The sequence below is a fragment of the Quercus lobata genome, chromosome 3, assembly GCF_001633185.2.
Source record: "Quercus lobata isolate SW786 chromosome 3, ValleyOak3.0 Primary Assembly, whole genome shotgun sequence".
Taxonomy (NCBI): Eukaryota; Viridiplantae; Streptophyta; class Magnoliopsida; order Fagales; family Fagaceae; genus Quercus; species Quercus lobata.
Genome location: NC_044906.1, coordinates 53,258,369 through 53,277,256, shown reverse-complemented (window position 1 = coordinate 53,277,256; position 18,888 = coordinate 53,258,369). Strand labels below are relative to the sequence as shown.

The 18,888-nt window shown below is 36.4% G+C and overlaps 1 protein-coding gene across 1 annotated transcript; it reads right to left on the bottom strand.

Annotated features, from left to right (window-relative positions):
* Positions 1-3,564: 3,564 nt before the first annotated feature.
* LOC115981995 (germin-like protein subfamily 1 member 7) lies at positions 3,565-4,441 on the bottom strand. The gene is made up of 2 exons (XM_031104464.1): positions 4,324-4,441; positions 3,565-4,100 (listed from the first exon to the last, which is right to left on the bottom strand). The coding sequence occupies exons 1-2, from the start codon at positions 4,436-4,438 to the stop codon at positions 3,565-3,567; spliced, it is 651 nt and encodes a 216-aa protein (XP_030960324.1). The 5' UTR covers positions 4,439-4,441.
* Between the last annotated feature and the right edge of the window lie 14,447 nt (positions 4,442-18,888).

Here is an 18,888-nt window from a genome sequence, read left to right as displayed (position 1 = left end):
ATTTTTTGAGTTTCTCTCGTATTGTGTAGTATTTTTCTTGCTTGGGTGAGGAATGGGGAATATATCTATTTATAGAGAGGAGTCAGTGAACCTGCCTAAGTTTTTCACAAACAGAGCATAGAAGACTTGGTAATTCTTCAACAGTTCTCAATTTCTTGTTTAATGGCTGAACTATTCTTTAACCACTACTAGTCTGTACACATTTGAAAAGCAGTGAAATTGGACCACTTCAATGCCATTGTGCAGTTTTCGTGTTTGCTTTGGCCAAACCACAAATTAACCTTACGTTCATAGTATATTTAACATTGAAATGATTGAAGCACCCATGTATATATCTTGACTCTGTCCTCATTAATTAGTCATTACTCATTAGGGAATGTTTAATAGTCATCGGTGTGACCCATATAATTAAGTATACTTTGGGTTTTTTCTTTTTTTCTTTTTTTGAGAGAACTGCTCCGGAGGCCAGACTTTATTTGAAAAGAAGGAAAAATAAACAACTACAAAGAGTCACGTGTAACCAGGGAAGCTATATCATTAGGACTGATATTAAACCAGACCTATTACTCACTACAAGACTTAGATCTTCTGGCTAAAATGTGGGCAACAGAATTTCCAGTACATCATAAATGAGAGAAAATGCAGAAATGAAAATCTCCAGCTAAGACAAGAACATCATTGATCACATGGCCATACTCCGGATGGCTTGTGTCCTCAGACAGGATTGCTTTAATAATTACCTCAGACATTATACTTGGGTTGAACTAATCATATTGACCTCATCTTTTTTGGTGGGTACTAATTACTAAATATTTTTTAGTTGTTTGCTAGATTTAATGCTTTTTTCTTGAAGCGATACTACAAAGACATCTGAGGATTGAGATCCAATGCAATAGGACTATTACACCATGCAATAGCAAATCAAATATTGAAATTGAAAGTTTCAAAAGTCAATTTTAATCTTAGCCGTTGAATAAAAAAAATTTTAACTTTCAACTTTTTACCATTTTACTTTTATACTTCTTTTTAACTTTTCTCTCAAATCCAGGTATATATACTCTTGTTGCTCCCTTTTCGTTATTCTCACTTCATGCTATGGTGTTCTATGTCGTAATTCTTATGAATGTTTGATTGATCAATACCATAGTTAATTAGCTCATATTTGTTACAATTCATGGCAATATCTTTTACATCGAAATGCTTATTGAACTTGTTGTGTGAGAATTAGTAAATTTAAAAATAAAAATAAAAATCACACAAAAAAAAAGAAAAAAGTATACATAAACCACAATGAATTCAAAAACATAATTATATGAAATTCTTCAACGCATAACACATATCCGCAACTAGTGCAGATTTTATAATATTCAAACTAAAACATGAAATCGATCAATTTTAAATAATGTCATATTATTTATTCCTTTAATTGAACCATGATATTGGTCCATTTCAAATAGAGATAATTCTTTTCTTATTTACTTGGGGCTCCTAGGAAAACATGATGTGTTTAAATTAGTCAACTCAACAATAAAAAAGACAAGTTTATGTAGAATAAATGCTAGGGAAGTGTATAAATTAACTAACAATTTTTTTTTCATTTGTACATTTATATCATATTATGCCATTTAAGTTGTCCATATCATACCCAAGAGTTTTTGTAGTTCAAATGATATTTCTTAATGTTTCCAATGGAAATGTCTAGAGTTCAAATTCCCCCTCCCCCATTGTAGCTATGGATTATTTTTTTAATCAATAAAAATGTCCCCATGCCATAATTTATGCCATATATATCTGTGCCTTCTCTATATGATTGTATTTTCTATTTTTCTATTACTATTTTGCATAAATGCCAGCCATCAGGAACCTGGGTTTGTTTCAATTATACATTTTTCAGTCTTATTAGTGGATTTCTTCTTAGGGTTTGGAAACCCTCGCTATGGTTTTTCATTTGGAATAGTTTTCCCATTGATTTTATGTTGCACCACCATATGATGTGTTATTTGTTTGTTTATTGTTTTCAAATAGCGTAATTTCCTTCTTACCTCAGTATGAATACATAGTGTTAGGACATATATAGAACTTGTTAGAACATATTTCATGTAGAATTGGCTAATCCTTTGACAAAATACATTTTACTTGTAATTGGGTAGATCTAGGATGTGTTTAATACTTCAAGGAACAAGAGTTCAAGTCTAGTATTGAAGCCATGTAAATCTGTCCAAGAATCAAGTGAAGAAGTGATGTTCATTAAAGCTCGACAAATAGCTCGACAGATGTATTTATCAAGATTTAATATGTGATTCTCGACAACTCTCGACAAAAGCTGTATTTATCGAGAATTACGAAATTTAGATTTCCAAATCTGTTTTTCACGCATATCCAAGCTATTTGTGTAGGGTTTCTTTTCTCACAACCCTATACATATATAAGGATTATTTTAAGGGCCGTCAAAGGTGTTGCAACTTGATGCAAAGTGATTATTCACTCAAATTGTGACCGGAGACAATTTGCCCTAATTCATCTTTCACTTGAAGAAGTTACTGCGTTTGTGTGCCAAGGGTTTTGTAACCAAGAAGCTTCTTGATCTTCATCGTCTGGATGAATTGAAGAACTTTGCAGCCAACATCTTTCTCAAGTTGGTGTATTAGTCACGTACTAGGATCCATGCATCGATTGGTTAGTCACGTACTTGGAGCCATGCATTAAAAGGAGAGATTGTCACTACATTGCAAGTCCAATTGTGTATTGATGTGAGGGTTCAACTGTTGGTTGGTATTAGGTACTAGAATTCCTTTTACTTATAACCGCTTGTTTTGATAATAGTAGATTCTCGGAAGTGGTGACCTTAAATTCACCCGATGGGGTTTTGCCTCAATGGTTTTCCCCATTCGTAAACAAATCACCTGTGTCAAATTTATTTTCTGCTGTATTTAGTATCTTTGGTGATTTGTTTGTGCTACCACACTTATTGTATATAATTGAATCTAATTAATTTCACTTGACTAAATTAATTGATTAAGTTACTAAAGGGGTCAATACATTCTTGGCCTATCACATAGTGTTGTAGACTTGTAGAAGCTCAATACTCTTACTATTTCAACACCCAAAAATGTTGCTTCAATTTTACCTTGAGGAATGTTTGACGTAGAATAGGTGCTACTGATCCCTAAATTTGGCCTCACATTTGTTTTTAAAAAAAAAAAAAAAAATTCTTTAACTATATTTATAAAAAAAATAAATAACTAAAATCATAATAATAGATCTGTTTATATTAAATAGTTAGGTGCTAGTTGTTTCAAACATTGTCGATCCAAGGTGTAATCAAAATTTATTCATGCACTAATTATACTTTGCCTTTCCTATGACAAAATGACTCGCACAAAAAAAAAAAAAAAAAAAAAAAAAAAAAAAAAAAAAAAAAAAAAAATCAGAACAAATCATTTTATTCGATAATAATTATTTCTATGGCATTACATCAAGGGAAGCAATATAAACTTTATTCAAACTCTGCTTTGTAATGGTTCATCATTCCTATTACAAATAATTTTACTAATCGTGGTCTGACTAGAATTGTTTCTGAAGATAATCAACTACATTCTTGTCCAACTGGAAGGCCTTGGCGAGAACATCAGGATTGATTGGAGGATTAGATCCAAAGACAGCGTTTGCTATGGTGATCAACCCAGGATTCTGACTGCTAAGACCGGCAAATGCAACAGCATTGGTCTGCCCTATGTTGAACTGGAAATGAATGAGACCAATTGGGAATACAAAGACATCTCCCTTATTTAGAACTTTGGTAAAGAGTTTGTTTGGGTTGGATGTGACAAATCCAACCAAGAGAGTACCCTCCATGACTACCAAAAGCTCAGTGCCACGTGGGTGAATGTGAGGAGGATTCAATCCATATGGTGCAAAGTCAAGACGAGCCAAAGATATGCCTAGAGTGTTGAGACCTGATAATTTATCGACGTTCACAAGATTGACACTTGATCCAAGTTTACTTGCAGCTGTGTTTCCAGGAATATTGAGTCCAGAAAAGAAAAAATCGTTGGCTGTAACAGTTGCTGGGTCCTTGCAAAATTTTCCATTCACAAATACTACACAAAGAAAAGTTTGTTATTATCACAGATAAGACAGTTCTGTAACAATGGACAATAGCATGTCATGTATGGGGAAAAAATCTCTAATGTAGATGATATAAGATATAACCGTCAGGCATAATTTCATAACTATGTAGAACTACATTAAAATGATCTCGAAAGAACGTAGGTGATGATAATACTACTACGTATTGTTAATAATGAGAGAGTATGTACATACCAGCAGAATCGGTGTTGTTAATTGCGACACAAAAGTCTTGCAAAGGACTAGGGTCATAAGCTGAAACAAGTGAGGTTGCCAAAGCCAAAATGGCCACAATTACAAATCTCATCATATTTTTTGAGGTTCTCTCTTATTGTGTAGTATTTTTCTTGCTTGGGTGAGGGATGGGAACAAAGTATATGGGGATATGTCTATTTATAGAGAGGAGTCCGCGAATCTGTCTAAGTATTTCACAAACGGTGCATGTAAGACTTGGTAATTCTTCAAGCATTCTCAATTTCTTGTTTAATGGCTGAACCTTTCTTTAAACACTAATAGTCGGTACTCAGTACACATTTGAAAAGCAATCAAATTGGACCACTTCAATGCTATTGTGCAGTTTTCGTGTTACTTTTTCCAAGCCACAAATTAACCTTACATTTATAGTATATTTAACATTGAAATGACTGAAGGACCCATGTATATATCTTGACTCTATCCTCATTAGGGAATGTTTAATAGTCAATGGTGTGACCCATATAATTAAGTATGCTTAGGTTGAACTAATCTTATTGACCTCATCTTATCTGGTGGGTACTAATTACTAAATATTTTTTAGTTGTTTCTAGAACCAATAACTACGAAGGCATCTAACTAGCAAGGCATGTAGTATATTATTCTTGTCGGTCCCTTTTTGTTGTTCTCACTTCATGATCCTATGGGGTTCTATGTATGATGTAATTCTTATGAATGTTTTGTCAATACCTTAGTTAACTCATATTTGTTACAATTCATGGCAAGATCTCTTACATCGAAACGCTTATTGAAGTTTTTGTATGAGATCTTGAGAAGTAAAGTTAAAAACATTTTTCAAAAAAATAAAATAAATAACAAGTTAGATATAAACCATTGAGAATTCAAAAACATAATTAATTTGAAATTCTTCTGTGCTATGCACGAATCCGCAATTAGTTTAGGTTTATAATATTTAATCTGAAACATGAAATGGATCCATTTTAAGTGATATCATATTATGTATCCTTTTAATTGAACCATGAAATTGGTCTATTTCAAATGGAGATAATTTTCTTCTTCCTTATTAGGAGCTCCTAGGAAAACATGAGTTGTTTAGATTAGTCAACTCAACAATAAAAAAGAAAACTTTATGTAGAAGAAATGCTAGGAAAGTGTATAAACTAGCAATTTTTATTTAATAGAAATGCTAGTAGTAATCTAATCCATCTACATAACAAACACAATTATTTAATAGCCATCACTCTCTCCTATCCATCAGCAACAGCTTTCACATACGGGGTTCTCCTAGTGCAATTTGTTCCTCAGCATCTTCAGCCAAAAAAAGCCACTGATGGTGCCCAAAGCAGAAAATAACAACTTGCTCTGCTTGACTAGCCATCACACCACACCACAACCCACAAATTAATGCCGCAACTCACACTGCAACCCATAAGTCCAAACCCAAATAGTATTAAAAAAAATATATATATATATATATATATAAAAAATAAAAACCAACAACAACAACTAACGATATAACAAACCAACAGCAAGCATCAACCATTCCATGAAAAGTTGGATGGAAAAAGTTTAGTTTATATCAATTTCAAGCTATCTTCCCCCAATTTATGTGGTAATTGAAGTTATCATCTAAGTGTATTTTTAGTCACGTGACTTTTTTTTAATTAGTCATATAACATGTTTAAATAATAATATAAATAGTCTTATAAATTACGATGTAGTAGATTGGACTGACCCAATGTGGCAATATATAGGATCTATCAACATGTAGCATAGCTTGACATGGTAGATGCGTGCGGGGGCTAACATGGTACGTAGCACCTTGTGATGCCATATGGCTTTTCGTTTGTTTTTGCTTTTTAACAACTCGTGTGTTTTGCAACCCCTATGGTTCACATCAACTTGATTACTTGGCTACGGAAGAACTAGGTGATCAAGAACTATATATACAAAGGCACAAGGTTCAATTCCCTCAAGGAGAACGTCAAGGGTGACACGTATTTGGGTATTCAAATATTCAGGTTCTACTTCAAATGCACCACATGCTTTGGTGTTCTTATCTTGCTTTGTTTTGCTAGCACTTAAAGACAATGAAGCAGTATAGTTGAGCAGTGTAGGTGCATGGCACATTATTGAGAGGTGCCACATGAAGAACAGGGCGCTTGCTGAGGTTAATGGGTCAGCCGATGTGGAGGTGAACAAAGTTTCTAGCGGTGGCTGTAGGTGATGAACTCGGCGGCTGTGATCAGAGGCAATCTTGCAGCCTTGCATGTTGCAGGCTAGTTGATGGCAGCAGCTAAGAGGGTTGTGAGATTTCAAAATTTTGAGTAGTGGACTTTGGTTTCACGGCTTGGTCAAGATCAAATTTGACTGAAAAAGAACAGTACAGAAAAATGAAAGAGCAAAAGCAAGATTTTAAAAATTACCCAACAAAGATGACTGCTAGAAACTTTGCCCTAGGCCTACTAGAGAACTACTCTAAGTTTGTAACATCCCAACTTCAAAAAAAAAATATATATATATATATATATATATAATGGTCAAAAATTTTTTTTTTTTGAGACACACGTGCCCCACCTACCACACCATTCCCCACCACTCATCTCACAATATCTCTTTTCCTCTTGGCCGGCCATCCCTCTTCTTCTTATTTTGTTTTCTTTCTTTTCTTTTCACTTAAACACACACACACACACACACACACACTCCTCTCTCTCACTGTCCCACTGGTACCACTCCACACCACCATCATTTTTTCGGCAAGATCACCAGAAAAACTTCTTAGGAACCTTTACATCTTCACATCTTTTATTTGAGATAAAAATTTCTAATCTTTGTGGTGGATTTATATGCTTTTGCTAGAAGCTTTCTTTATCTAAGTTTTGATAATGATACCCATGTGATTTATGAGCTTTGGAATTGGAAGTGATATTCATGTGTTTATATGTATGGGTTTTGTCTTAGTGGATTTATTTGATGAGTGGGTTTATAGTTTTTACAATGGTGGCTATCTAAGTGGTGTAGATTGGGGGGTTTTGGCTTTTTAATGTGAAATAGATAGTGAATATAGTTTTATTGATTATTTGGAGCTAGTTAAAGATTCAAATTGTTTGCCTTGGAGAATATTATGATTTTGGTGTCATGGGTCTCTTGATGATATTATGTAAATCTTGTGGGAACTACTTATTAAGTGTTGAGATTTTGATGTTAGCTAGAGATAATACCTTAAATGAATTATGATTATAAATTGGAGTCTATGCCATGTATTTTATATTGTTAAGAAACTTTGGAAGTGATGTACGTTATTGGTGAGGCTAAATACTAGGCTTGCCTAATTAATTGCTTATTTGGCAATTCCTAATTTGTAGATAGATATAATTTCAAGCTTTATACTTATTGTATTAAGTTTGCTTGATATTTTTTAGGTTCTAGCTGATCTCCTTTGGAGCTTGGAGAATTAGGCTTTTGTGGGTTACAAAGTAAGTAGCTTTTTAATGGAATTTTTGGAAAATAACTATGTTACATAAACGTTGTTTTTTAGTCAAACACATTTTAGAATAATATTTGTGGGATTATGTTTTCTTAAAAAGTGTTGTGTTGTGACCCTATTATATATAATTATATATGAAAAGCACATCATGTTTAATATTGCATATGGGGAAATGCATGAATTATTGACATAGAAAATATGAGCATCTTTGATTTAATCTTTGATAAGGAATTCATGGATTTAATGGTATATTGGAAAATTTAAAGGTGCATATCTTGTCTTGTATTGTTTGGGAAATCGAAAGAAAATCATGTTGACAAAAAATGAATTTGAAAACCTTACAAACTTTGTGGAAGTTTAGATTATTTAAGGTTTTTATGAACCTACCTTGATATAAACTATGTATTTGAAAGTAAATGTAACCTATGAGCTTTATGTTGTTTTAAATCTATGTCATGTGTGATTTCCTAGTGATCACCCGATTTGGTTTCCATAGTTTAGTGACAACGAAATCAGATCTAGGTCAATGCCTTTTCACTTTGGACGAAGCATTCTTCCTTGCTGCCCATGAGGGAGAAGAGGTTCCTTAATTGTGTGTGGGTGAGACTACTACCCATGGGGCCAAAAGACCACATGCAAAAAATTTCTTATTTGACGCGTTCTCCCTACTGCCCACTGGGGAGAGACAAAATCTTGAGGATATGGGTGAAGCTATTGCCCATGGGGCCAAGAGACTACATACCAGAGAGGACAATATCATGCCAATTGTAAATGAGTGGATCCCCTGTCCAATCTAGGTGGCAGTGTGTTATCTTTGTGATAAATTGCCTTATGTTAGATTTTATGGCTTTGGAATTATATTGTTAGTGCGCACAAAATGTAGTATATATTTTCATAGTATTTATTTTGAGAAAATTTGTGTTTCATTATTTAATCATTCATGTTATATTATTATTGAAAATGATCTTGTAGTATTCAATTAGAAATTTCCCAAATTAAAACATGATTTGTAAACTGTTCATTATCATGAAACTTGCATTTCTCCCGCCCCCATTAATAATGCTACTTACCAGGCTCTATCTCATCCCTTTTTCTTTTTTTTTGAAAACTTTTTTAGAGTAGGCAATGATCATTTTGACACAAGTTTTTTGTGGATAGTAATAGTTAGACTAACTACCAATGGAGCCTGAACTTTTGAAATGGTGATATTTAGATGATGTACATCCTAGAGTAGGCTTGACTTATTCTTTTGTATCTAATAGTGGTGATGACTTTTATTCCCACTGATGGGACAAGCTGATGATATGTAATTATATTTATTCAGACCTCCATTCTTTTGTAGCCAATGGTCCTTGTAATCATTGCATGGAGCTATGACTTACTTTGGGAGTATCTTTAATGAAATTAATATGAAAATCGTCGATGTTGGTACTTGGTATGAATTATTTAGATTGAATTGTCAAAAAAGAAAAATCTACAGGTACCTTTGGGATGTATTTCTCATGCTTTGGACCCTTTTGGGTTTAGGGCGTGACAAAGTTAGCCCTAGACTAACTCACAATTAGTTTGTTTGTTCTACAAGCATATGAACCTCCAATGGTTTGGGCTTCTTAGGCCACATATCTTTAACAATATTTGAGAAATTCTTATTTTACATTGTGCAGTACAATATAAATTTACATTGTAAAGATACAAAAAGTGGAAAATGTTGTAATATTTGCAAAAAAAAAAAAAAAATGTACAATATTTACCACTTTTAGCATGTAGAACATTTGCGGATTTTTTTTCAAAATAACACTAGTTTTCAAAAAATTTTGTTAGTTAGCACGTTTTCAAAATTATTTAGGAAACTAACATCTCGAGTATAATAAATTCGATTTTGGTACGCTAAATCGAGTACACTAAACTCGATTTCAACACCACAGTGACATGAAACTCGAGTCCATTAGACTCATTTTCTATCATATTGAAATTAAGTCCTACGGACTCAATTTCTTTTAAATTCCCAGCCCTCTATCTCTTTGTCTTTCTCACTCAGCCCTCACTTCTTCCCTCTTCACTCACTCCATCACAAAGCCTATCTCTCTACGTCTCTTAATCGAAACATCAACAAACCCAAAGACCCAGAGAAGAAAATGAAGGAATTAGAGGAAAACCTTTGCTTGAAGCCTTCGCCACTGCCGCCTGGAGCTTTTGCTGCCTGGGTTCAAACGCCACCGCGTCCTTGAGCCTTTACCGTCATCGCCTGGGTTTGATCTCTCTAGTTTTTTTGTTTCTGTCTTCGTGGTTTGGGTTTGTTCTTCATGGTTTAGGTTTATTCTTCTTAGTTTCTGTCTTCGTGGTTTGGGTTTGTTCTTCGTGGTTTAGGTTTATTCTTCTTAGTTTCTATCTTCATGAGTGAGAGACTATAGTTGCTGCTATGATGGAGTGAGTGAAAGACGTAGAGAGATAGGCTCTATGATGGAGTAAGTGAAGAGGGGGAAGAAGTGTAGTTGCTACTATGATGGAGTGAGTGAGCTGGAAATTTAAAAGAAATCAAGTCTGTAGTACTCGATTTCAATATGACAGAAAACGAGTGTAATGGACTCGAATTTGTTGAAATTGAGTTCTTTGTACTCAATTTAGCATACCAAAATCAAGTTTATTACACTCGAGATGTTAGTTTCTTAAATAGTTTTGAAAACATGCTAACTAATGAAATTGTTTGAAAACTAGTGTTATTTTGGAAAAAAAAAACCCACTTGCCACTTTTTGTGTATCTACAATGTAAATTTACATTGTAAGTACAATATAAACATATAAAGGTCCATAATATTTAATCCCTTAAGTATTATGTGTTAGTATTTAGACCCCTAGAAAACACAGTTTGTTTAACCTGATATATTAGCCAAGTAGTTACTTAGGTCAATTATGCAAATCTAGGTTAAACAATAATAAACCATATCATGCATAGTGAAAAAGTAAATAACACAATGATATGATGACCCAAGAAAACCAATAAACAACTCATTTCAAGGTAAAACCTGGGAAGAACAATCCACTATATCAAGTTGAGATTTACAATTCAAAATATCAATTCATAGTAAATCTAACACAATTACCAAACTGGGATCTGACTCCACAGACTTCCTTGATTTGGATCTTGTTCTCACACGAACCTCCTATTCATGCTTTGATTTTCAATATGGTTGATAGCTGAAGGATTAGTAGCAACTTTACTCGACCGATACTAGAAATATGGATTTGATCTCTGATAGGTGCTTGTAGAATTAAAAGGTTACAGAACCTCACAAATCTCACAGGAGTAACTCTCAAGACTTGAAAAACATGTATTAGGGTTTTCCATATATACCTTATAGTGTTGGACTCAAACCCTAATCCTTCAATCGGTTCAATCAGTTGAAGGGTCTCTCTCGATTGATTGAGCTTGATAGTTTTTGAATTCTTCTTTCTGCAACTTGTATGTTCTTAAATCTTGACTTGTATCAACTTGAGCAATGTCTAAAACACTTCTAAGACTCTAAGATCTTATACTAGACATGTTTTTGTTCTCGACTTGCCAACATACAATAAAATTAGAACCTAAACATTTAATACTAAATATTTAGAACCTAACATTATGTTTTTCTTCCTTGTATAATTTATTCCATGTTACCTCGGTATGAGTACATGGTGTTGTAGAAGCTCAATACTCTTACTATTTCCACACCGAAAAATGTTGCTTAAATGTTACCTCAAGGAATGTTTGACATAGAACCGGTGCTACTGAGCCCTAAAATTGCCCTCCCATTTGTATAAATGAAAAAAACAATTCTGCCTAAAAAAAAAAAAAAAAGATTTGTTTATATTTAAGAGTTAGGTACTAGTAATTTCAAACATTGTGGATCCAAGGTGTAATCAACATTTATTAAATCTATCAAATTTATTTCTTCATCTTCAGATGATCTATCATATTTTGTCAGCTCAGTTTCTCTAAAACAATAAGTTCTTTATCCTTTCTTTTATCTTTTGATGATTCTATTTATAAAGCATCTTTTTTTTTTGGGTGCTATTTCATTAAGCAGATTATTTGTAGTGGGTTTCTTCAGAGGAGCTCTAAGTTGTGGAGGGATTTCATGTGGAATAAATAAAGGGGTTTTTGATTCGTTTTCTTTCTATAGAGTTGTAGAAGGAGTGATTCTATTTTCCAAATTCTATAATTATTCACCTATTGTTTTTAAATAAATGTTAGTGAAATTATTCTGTTGAATTATATTATCCATGTTTTTATGTTCATCACTTAAACTAGTATTTTTAATAGGAGTAGCCAAAACTTGCATTCCTCCTTGGCCAATAATTATTGGCTCAAAAGATGGAAAAGTTTGTTACCCCTTCTCTTGATTTTCTACTTTAGTCTATGATGTAGTCTTTTCTATAAAACCTGTCTTTCTAGTATAATAATCAAGCCAATCAAAGAAATTAACTTGTCTTTTTAGATCTATCACTGTCTTATAATATTCATCTCTCAAATAATCTCTTTCTAATTCATTATACTGTCTAAAAATTGTTTTCTTCTGTCAACATAATTTGCACATAGTAGTAGATTCCAATAATTCATTGTTAGGAAATGGTCCTGCCACATAGTTGGAAATGGTGGCCAAATCAACCAGATTTTCAAAGCCAATAGAAGCTTGGTTCATTCACTTCAACTAACCAAGGTTTCAACTAAGGTTTCTTATTGAAACTAAGAGGTAAGTATTGGAAAATTTTCGATTTTGATTTATAAGAACATGATAACAATATTTTCCTTTATTAGTATTGAGCTTTCTTACTCTCCCTAGTCTCTTTGAGCCTATAGAAGACCATAGGAAGCAAGCATGCAAAGTTTCACCATCGTTGGTAATTACAGCGTATTCAGTTTCTTATTGTCAGTGACTATTCAATGAAATCACCAACACTATTCGACTCCCCCCAATCCAAGGAGCCCATAGGAACCAAACATGTGTTAGTTGAATGTGTATTTGAAAATATATAGCATGTTTATGTCTATGTTTATGTGTACATTTATGTTTATGGTTAGTTGGGTAAATAGTATTATTATTTTTATTCTACAAGTCAAGTTCAGAGCAGTGAACAAGGCATGTTAGAATTGTCACATTTAGGACGGATCGGTGCTTTTTTGGGGTGGTGTAGAATTTTTCTTTTCCAAATAGAAGGTTAGAAGTACAGAAGAATTGATTCATATCATGAGTAATGAATATTAAAAGTGCAAAATATTTTCATCTATATCTTTTTGTTTGTCAAGCTTTGTTAAGGACGTGATTTAGTTCTCAAACAAAATCAATTCCAGTTAGAGACTAATAAAATAGTGACACATAATTCATTAGTTAGTACATTAAACGTGAATAATATAAAGTTTATGAATATTTAAAAAAAATTCTTACAAGAGAAACCAACAACAATATAAATACATTAATTATTAGAATTAGAATTAACTTCAATAAACAATAAATTTTTCCTAAAAATCTGTCATTAATCTCTTTCGCCTTTTGACAAATTAACTCCAAATTTTGTGCACCTACTATTATTATAGTGACAGATATAAATGATTTTTAAAAATATTGTTTTCTTAAATACATACTGATGGGAATGACGAGATTACATCCCACAGACGCCTTATACAAGAGAGGCTTCTCTATGCCTTACTTGAAGTGTGTCGACAAAGAAGAAGCCAAATACATCCTAGAAGAAATCCGTGGAGGAATTTGCGGCGACCACGCTGGCCCCAGATCCTTGGTAAACAAGGTAATTCGAACATGATACTTTTGGCCAACCATGCAGGTAGACACAGCTGAGATCGTCAAGAGGTGCGACAAGTGCCAGCGATACGGGAACGTGCAACGGCTTCCAGCAGAGAGATTGACGACTATAGCTTCTCCATGGCCGTTCACACAATGGGGAATGGACATCGTCGGCCCGTTACCCCAAGGTAAAGGCCAGGTAAAGTTTCTGCTTGTTGCTATTGATTATTTCACTAAGTGGGTTGAAGCAGAGGCTCTTGCAACAATTACTGAGGCTCGAATTCGGAGCTTTGTGTGGAAGAACATAATCTGCAGGTTCGGGATTCCCTTGACGATTATATCTGATAATGGGAGGCAGTTCGACAGCCAAGGCTTCAGAGAATTCTGTTCAAACCTTGGAATCAAGAATTAGTTCTCATCCCCGGGGCATCCCCAGGCAAACGGATAGACGAAAGTGACGAATAGGACGCTGCTCAAGATTATAAAAAACTAGGCTGGACGAGGCGAAAGGTGCTTGGCCAGAAGAACTACCTAGTGTCCTATGGGCTTACAGAACCACAGCCAGAACCCCGACAGGAGAGACACCCTTCAGGCTTACCTATGGCACAGAAGCAGTAATCCTAGTAGAAGTTGGGGTAACAAGCATCAGACAAGGAACTTTCAGCGAAGGACTCAATGACGATGAACTACGACTCAACCTGGACTGTCTAGACGAAGTAAGAGATAACGCATCCAGCAAGATGACAAAGTATCAGAAAAAGATGGCCGAGTACTACAACAAGAGGGTTAAACTCAGGCGACTGGACATAGGAGACCTCGTCCTACACAAGACCACTACAGCAACTAAAGACCCTACTCAAGGAAAATTGGGTCCTACATGGCAAGGGCCTTACTGCGTCATTCACTACTCAAGACAAGGAAGTTACCACCTGGAAACCATGGACGGACAAAGCCTCCCTCGACCATGGAACATTGAGCATTTAAAGAAGTACCACGAGTAAATGTAATAGACAAATGCATTTATTCTTGAAATTAATGAAAGAGTTATTCCTCTGATGTCTTTGTGCAGGCAGTTCTAGTCAATTATAAGGCCCATGAATCACTAAGTAACAAGATTCCGCCTTGACGGATGTAAGTTACTGACGACCACCCTAAAGGGTATGAATAACTAAGTAACAAGATTCCGCCTGGACGGATGTAAGTTACTGACGACCACCGTAACAGGTGTAAATCATTAAGTAACAAGATTCCGCCTTGACGGATGTAAGTTACTGACGATAACCCCACGGGTATAAAAAACTAAAGTAACAAGATTTCGCCTTGACGGATGTAAGTTACTGACGATAACCCCACAGGTATAAAAAACTAAAGTAACAAGATTCCGTTTTGACAGATGTAAGTTACTGACGACCATTGTAGCAGATACAAAAGCTAGAAAAGCGATAAAACGACTAAGTGACAAGATTCCGCTTTGACGGACATAAGTCACTACAAGTACAACCCCCTAGCAAGTGCAAGTGACAAGAGCCCGTTTGACGGGTTCACACAAAGAGAAAGGGGAAAAGGGAAGAACCATACTTCAAATCAAAACAACACTCAGAATGTGTTCAAGACCGTCAAAACAATCAGTTAACAAATTGTTGACGAATAAACAGATCGCAAGGTACAAAAATATGGACGAGTATAAATCAACCAAAACAGCAGCTGAAAAAAGTAAGTATGCTTCATTTAAACCCATAACCACTGGGCAACTAACATTGTTTTCAAAATAATTGATTGTTCTGGAATTAGATTTACAAAAAAGAAAAAAGGCCCAAAACAGGATGGGCATCCACCGAAAATAAAACAAAAGAAAAAATTTTCTAAGTGTCAAAGTCAGGCATCAGCAGCAGCATCTTCACCGGCAGGTGCGTCAGTAGTAGGCTCAGGAGCATCACCATCTGGGGCAGAAGACTGAGCAGCTTCGTCCAGAGCCATCTCCTTGTCCACCTCCTCTAGATCCAAACTCTCCATGTTGACCCCAAAAGGATGCTTGACCAAATACCTCCTGAGAAGCTCGAAACCTTTAAAATACCAACTGAAGAGTACAGTATTGTACTCGTCAGTGGTCTGGAAAGCCTCCACGGATCTGGCAGCAATGGTTACGAGTTTCTCTTTGGCTGAAAGAAGCTGCTCATCCTTCTCTTAAGTCAACTTGCGCTCAACCCTGAGGTTGTCATCCAGCACCTTGACCTTCTCCTTCAATGAAGTTGTCTCGTCCATAGAGGCAATCAAGTTCTTCTTCAGGTCAGAGTTCTCTTTCTCCAAAGCCTCCATCTGGGTTGTTAGAGATGCCACCTTGGCCTCTTGAGTGAGGTATTCGGTGGTAATATAAAGGCTCTCTCCCAACACCTGGAGGAAATTATAGAGTCGTCAAAAAAAAAAAAAAAAGTGTGGAAGGAGAACACCGTACCTGGACGAGCTTGTGAACATGACGAGAGGCGACCTCGTTCAAAGACATGTCGGAAAGAGCCCTCAAATCCGCTGGAGTGACAACCTCGTGAGCCCTGTCCACGGCCAACCTTTCGTCATCCCATATTGTGGACGAACGAGTATCAGCCTTCTCCTTCTCCTTCTCTTTGCCAGTCACACGCGGCCTTTTGGAGCCGGGAGTAGGGGTCTCCTCTATTGACGTGGTTGGAGAGGCCGTTCTCGTCGTCTCAGGAGCTATGGGATGAACGGTTCTAAGGGGAGTGGGAGCGGGGCCCTTCCCGGTCACACGCACAGTTTTCTTCCCCAGGTTGGACAGTTCATCCTTTTTGGATCTCATTTTCGCGTACATGTCTTTGTTAAATTTTGTCGTCATCTCTGCAAGAAGAAAACATTTATCAGGAATTCCTAAGTGTACATAAGAAGAATCAGCACTGACGAAGATAATACTTACTTTTTTTGCCCTCAATACCGACGTGACGAAGAACGTAAGGAGACGGGTCAGGACCGAGGTTGTAGAAAGCAAGGGTCCGGGGGTCAACCAGGTCGTCCCAATTCTCAATCGTCTCAGCGTACCCGATCGCAGTTTCGATGCGTTCCTTATGCCGGCTCTTAAGCTTAGGCTGTCTCTTAACTGTACCAAACAAGAAACAAAGGAGTTAGCAATACTAAAGCCTCAAGGGTGGCAAAATTAAAACGACGGGGAGAAATACTGACGCACCTAAGGTCGGGGTTCCCCACTGACAGAGCAACCTCGAGATATCACCCCAATCACTGCTGGATTGAGTCTCGAAGTCATCCCCAAACACAAAGAAAAAGCGCGACTTCCAATACCTGAAGGACGAGGGTAAGCCCTTGACAATCCTTGTCTTTCTCTCCCAAGGGACTAACTCATAATACCCCCACTCCTTGGACTCTTTCAAACGGTATAGATAGGTGAGCTCACCCATCCCAATCATATTCCCATTGGAGGCCAACCATATTTGCATACAGTTGATCACAATCCTCCACGAGTTAGGCATGAGCTGCCCGGGAGCAATACCAAAGTGAGCCAAAAGTTCCATCAGGAACGGGTGGACGGGGAGTCTAAGCCCACAGGAGAAGGTTGACTCGTAAAAGCATACTTCACCTGGAAAAAAGTGGCAAGCCCTATCTTTGTCCCTAGGTAGACGGACACGAACCCTAGCCGGAAATTGGAACCTATCCTTGAACCTATTTACAGTTTCGGCGTCCAAACCACACACCTCCCTAAGGGCGTAAAAAGCCCTAACCTCCCGAGAACCAGAGACGGTGGTATCCCCTTCCGCTGGGTCGCCATTAGACGACAACCCAGTCTCGAGATCACTAGACCTAACCTCAGACATCGACTCTCTCCTTGCTAAGCCCTCGAACCAATTAAGCGATTGACGGAGCAAAGCAACAAGTCACCCAAAACCACACTCAGACAATTGCCCTCAAACACAAAATTTTCTAAAAACGGGTAAGTACCCAAAGACCCTCCTAAATGCGCAAAAAGAAATGAGATCGATGGGCAAGCTATCCTAACCTCCAAACTATCAACCATGGAAATATAGAAATCGAAGGGCAGAGAAAAACGATACAAGCTAAATCCCCAGAAAATCAAATACCAACAAAAGAAGAGAAAGAAAAGGAAACAGAGAATCAGAAACTACACTGCAGTGAAGAAAAAAAGGAAAAATAAAGGAAAGACCAGTAAGGAGAAACGTACCTCCAATGGCGGAACACCAAAAGCACAGCACAGATGATTTGAAGAAGAAGGAAGTCTCAAGAAAAAAAACGCTCAGAGTATCACTGGGGTATTTTTTCTGTTTTGCTCTCTAAAAAGTAAAAGAAAATTAAAAGAGGAGAAGTTTTAAACTTAGGCCAAAAAACGATTAAAAAACCAGCGGGAAACCCAAGGGTCATGCCATTAATTCCACGGATCAACACGCGCCACGTGGCCACGTCACGTGTAGCGCCGCCACTAAGCATTAAATGCAGAACAGAACCCCAAGAGTCACAAGAAAACTTTTCATCTTCCGTGATCGTCATGACACGTCACAGACGACCCCAGAACCTGGGGGGGCAACTAATGGGAATGACGAGATTACATCCCACAAACGAAGATAACGTTGATGACGAAGGAAGCATCCTTGACGAAGTCATCCGAAACAACGAGGAAAGCAATCATCACTGACGAAGGCAGGGGAGTCATTCAATGCAGTCAATCAATGACCTAGACAGTTACGAAATCAACCAAGCAGACCGTTGGGAACCTCTTAAAAGTCCCATTATTGGACCAGAGGCGTTACTTGAGAAAGCATTAACAACCACAACGGCTAGCCCCTAAGGCCGCAGGTATAAAACTCTCATACAGTCAACAGAAGGTACATATATACACTGACACTTTGAGAGCACATTCTGATTCTTCATCTTGTTTAATCATTATTCTAACTTTCGCATCGGAGACGTTGTGGCAGGCACCACACCGGTGACCCTCATCGAGCATACCCTCACACACCACAAGGGATTCCATCTGCCCACTCTTACTGACGAGCTTATGCTTCATCACATACTATATAAAAGCGATATGTATTTGATAGAACTGGAAAAATAAACAATCCTTTTTCCAAACTAAGCCTATCCTAATTCCATTCACCGCCAACCCCTGCCATCTTTCAAAGATTTTTTTTTTTTTTTCCTCATTCCTTTTCTAGCTAACACCCACAGGTATCCATCCTGCCCCACTCAACTTTTAATTTATAATTTTATTAAAATTTGATTTAAAATATATTATATATTATATAT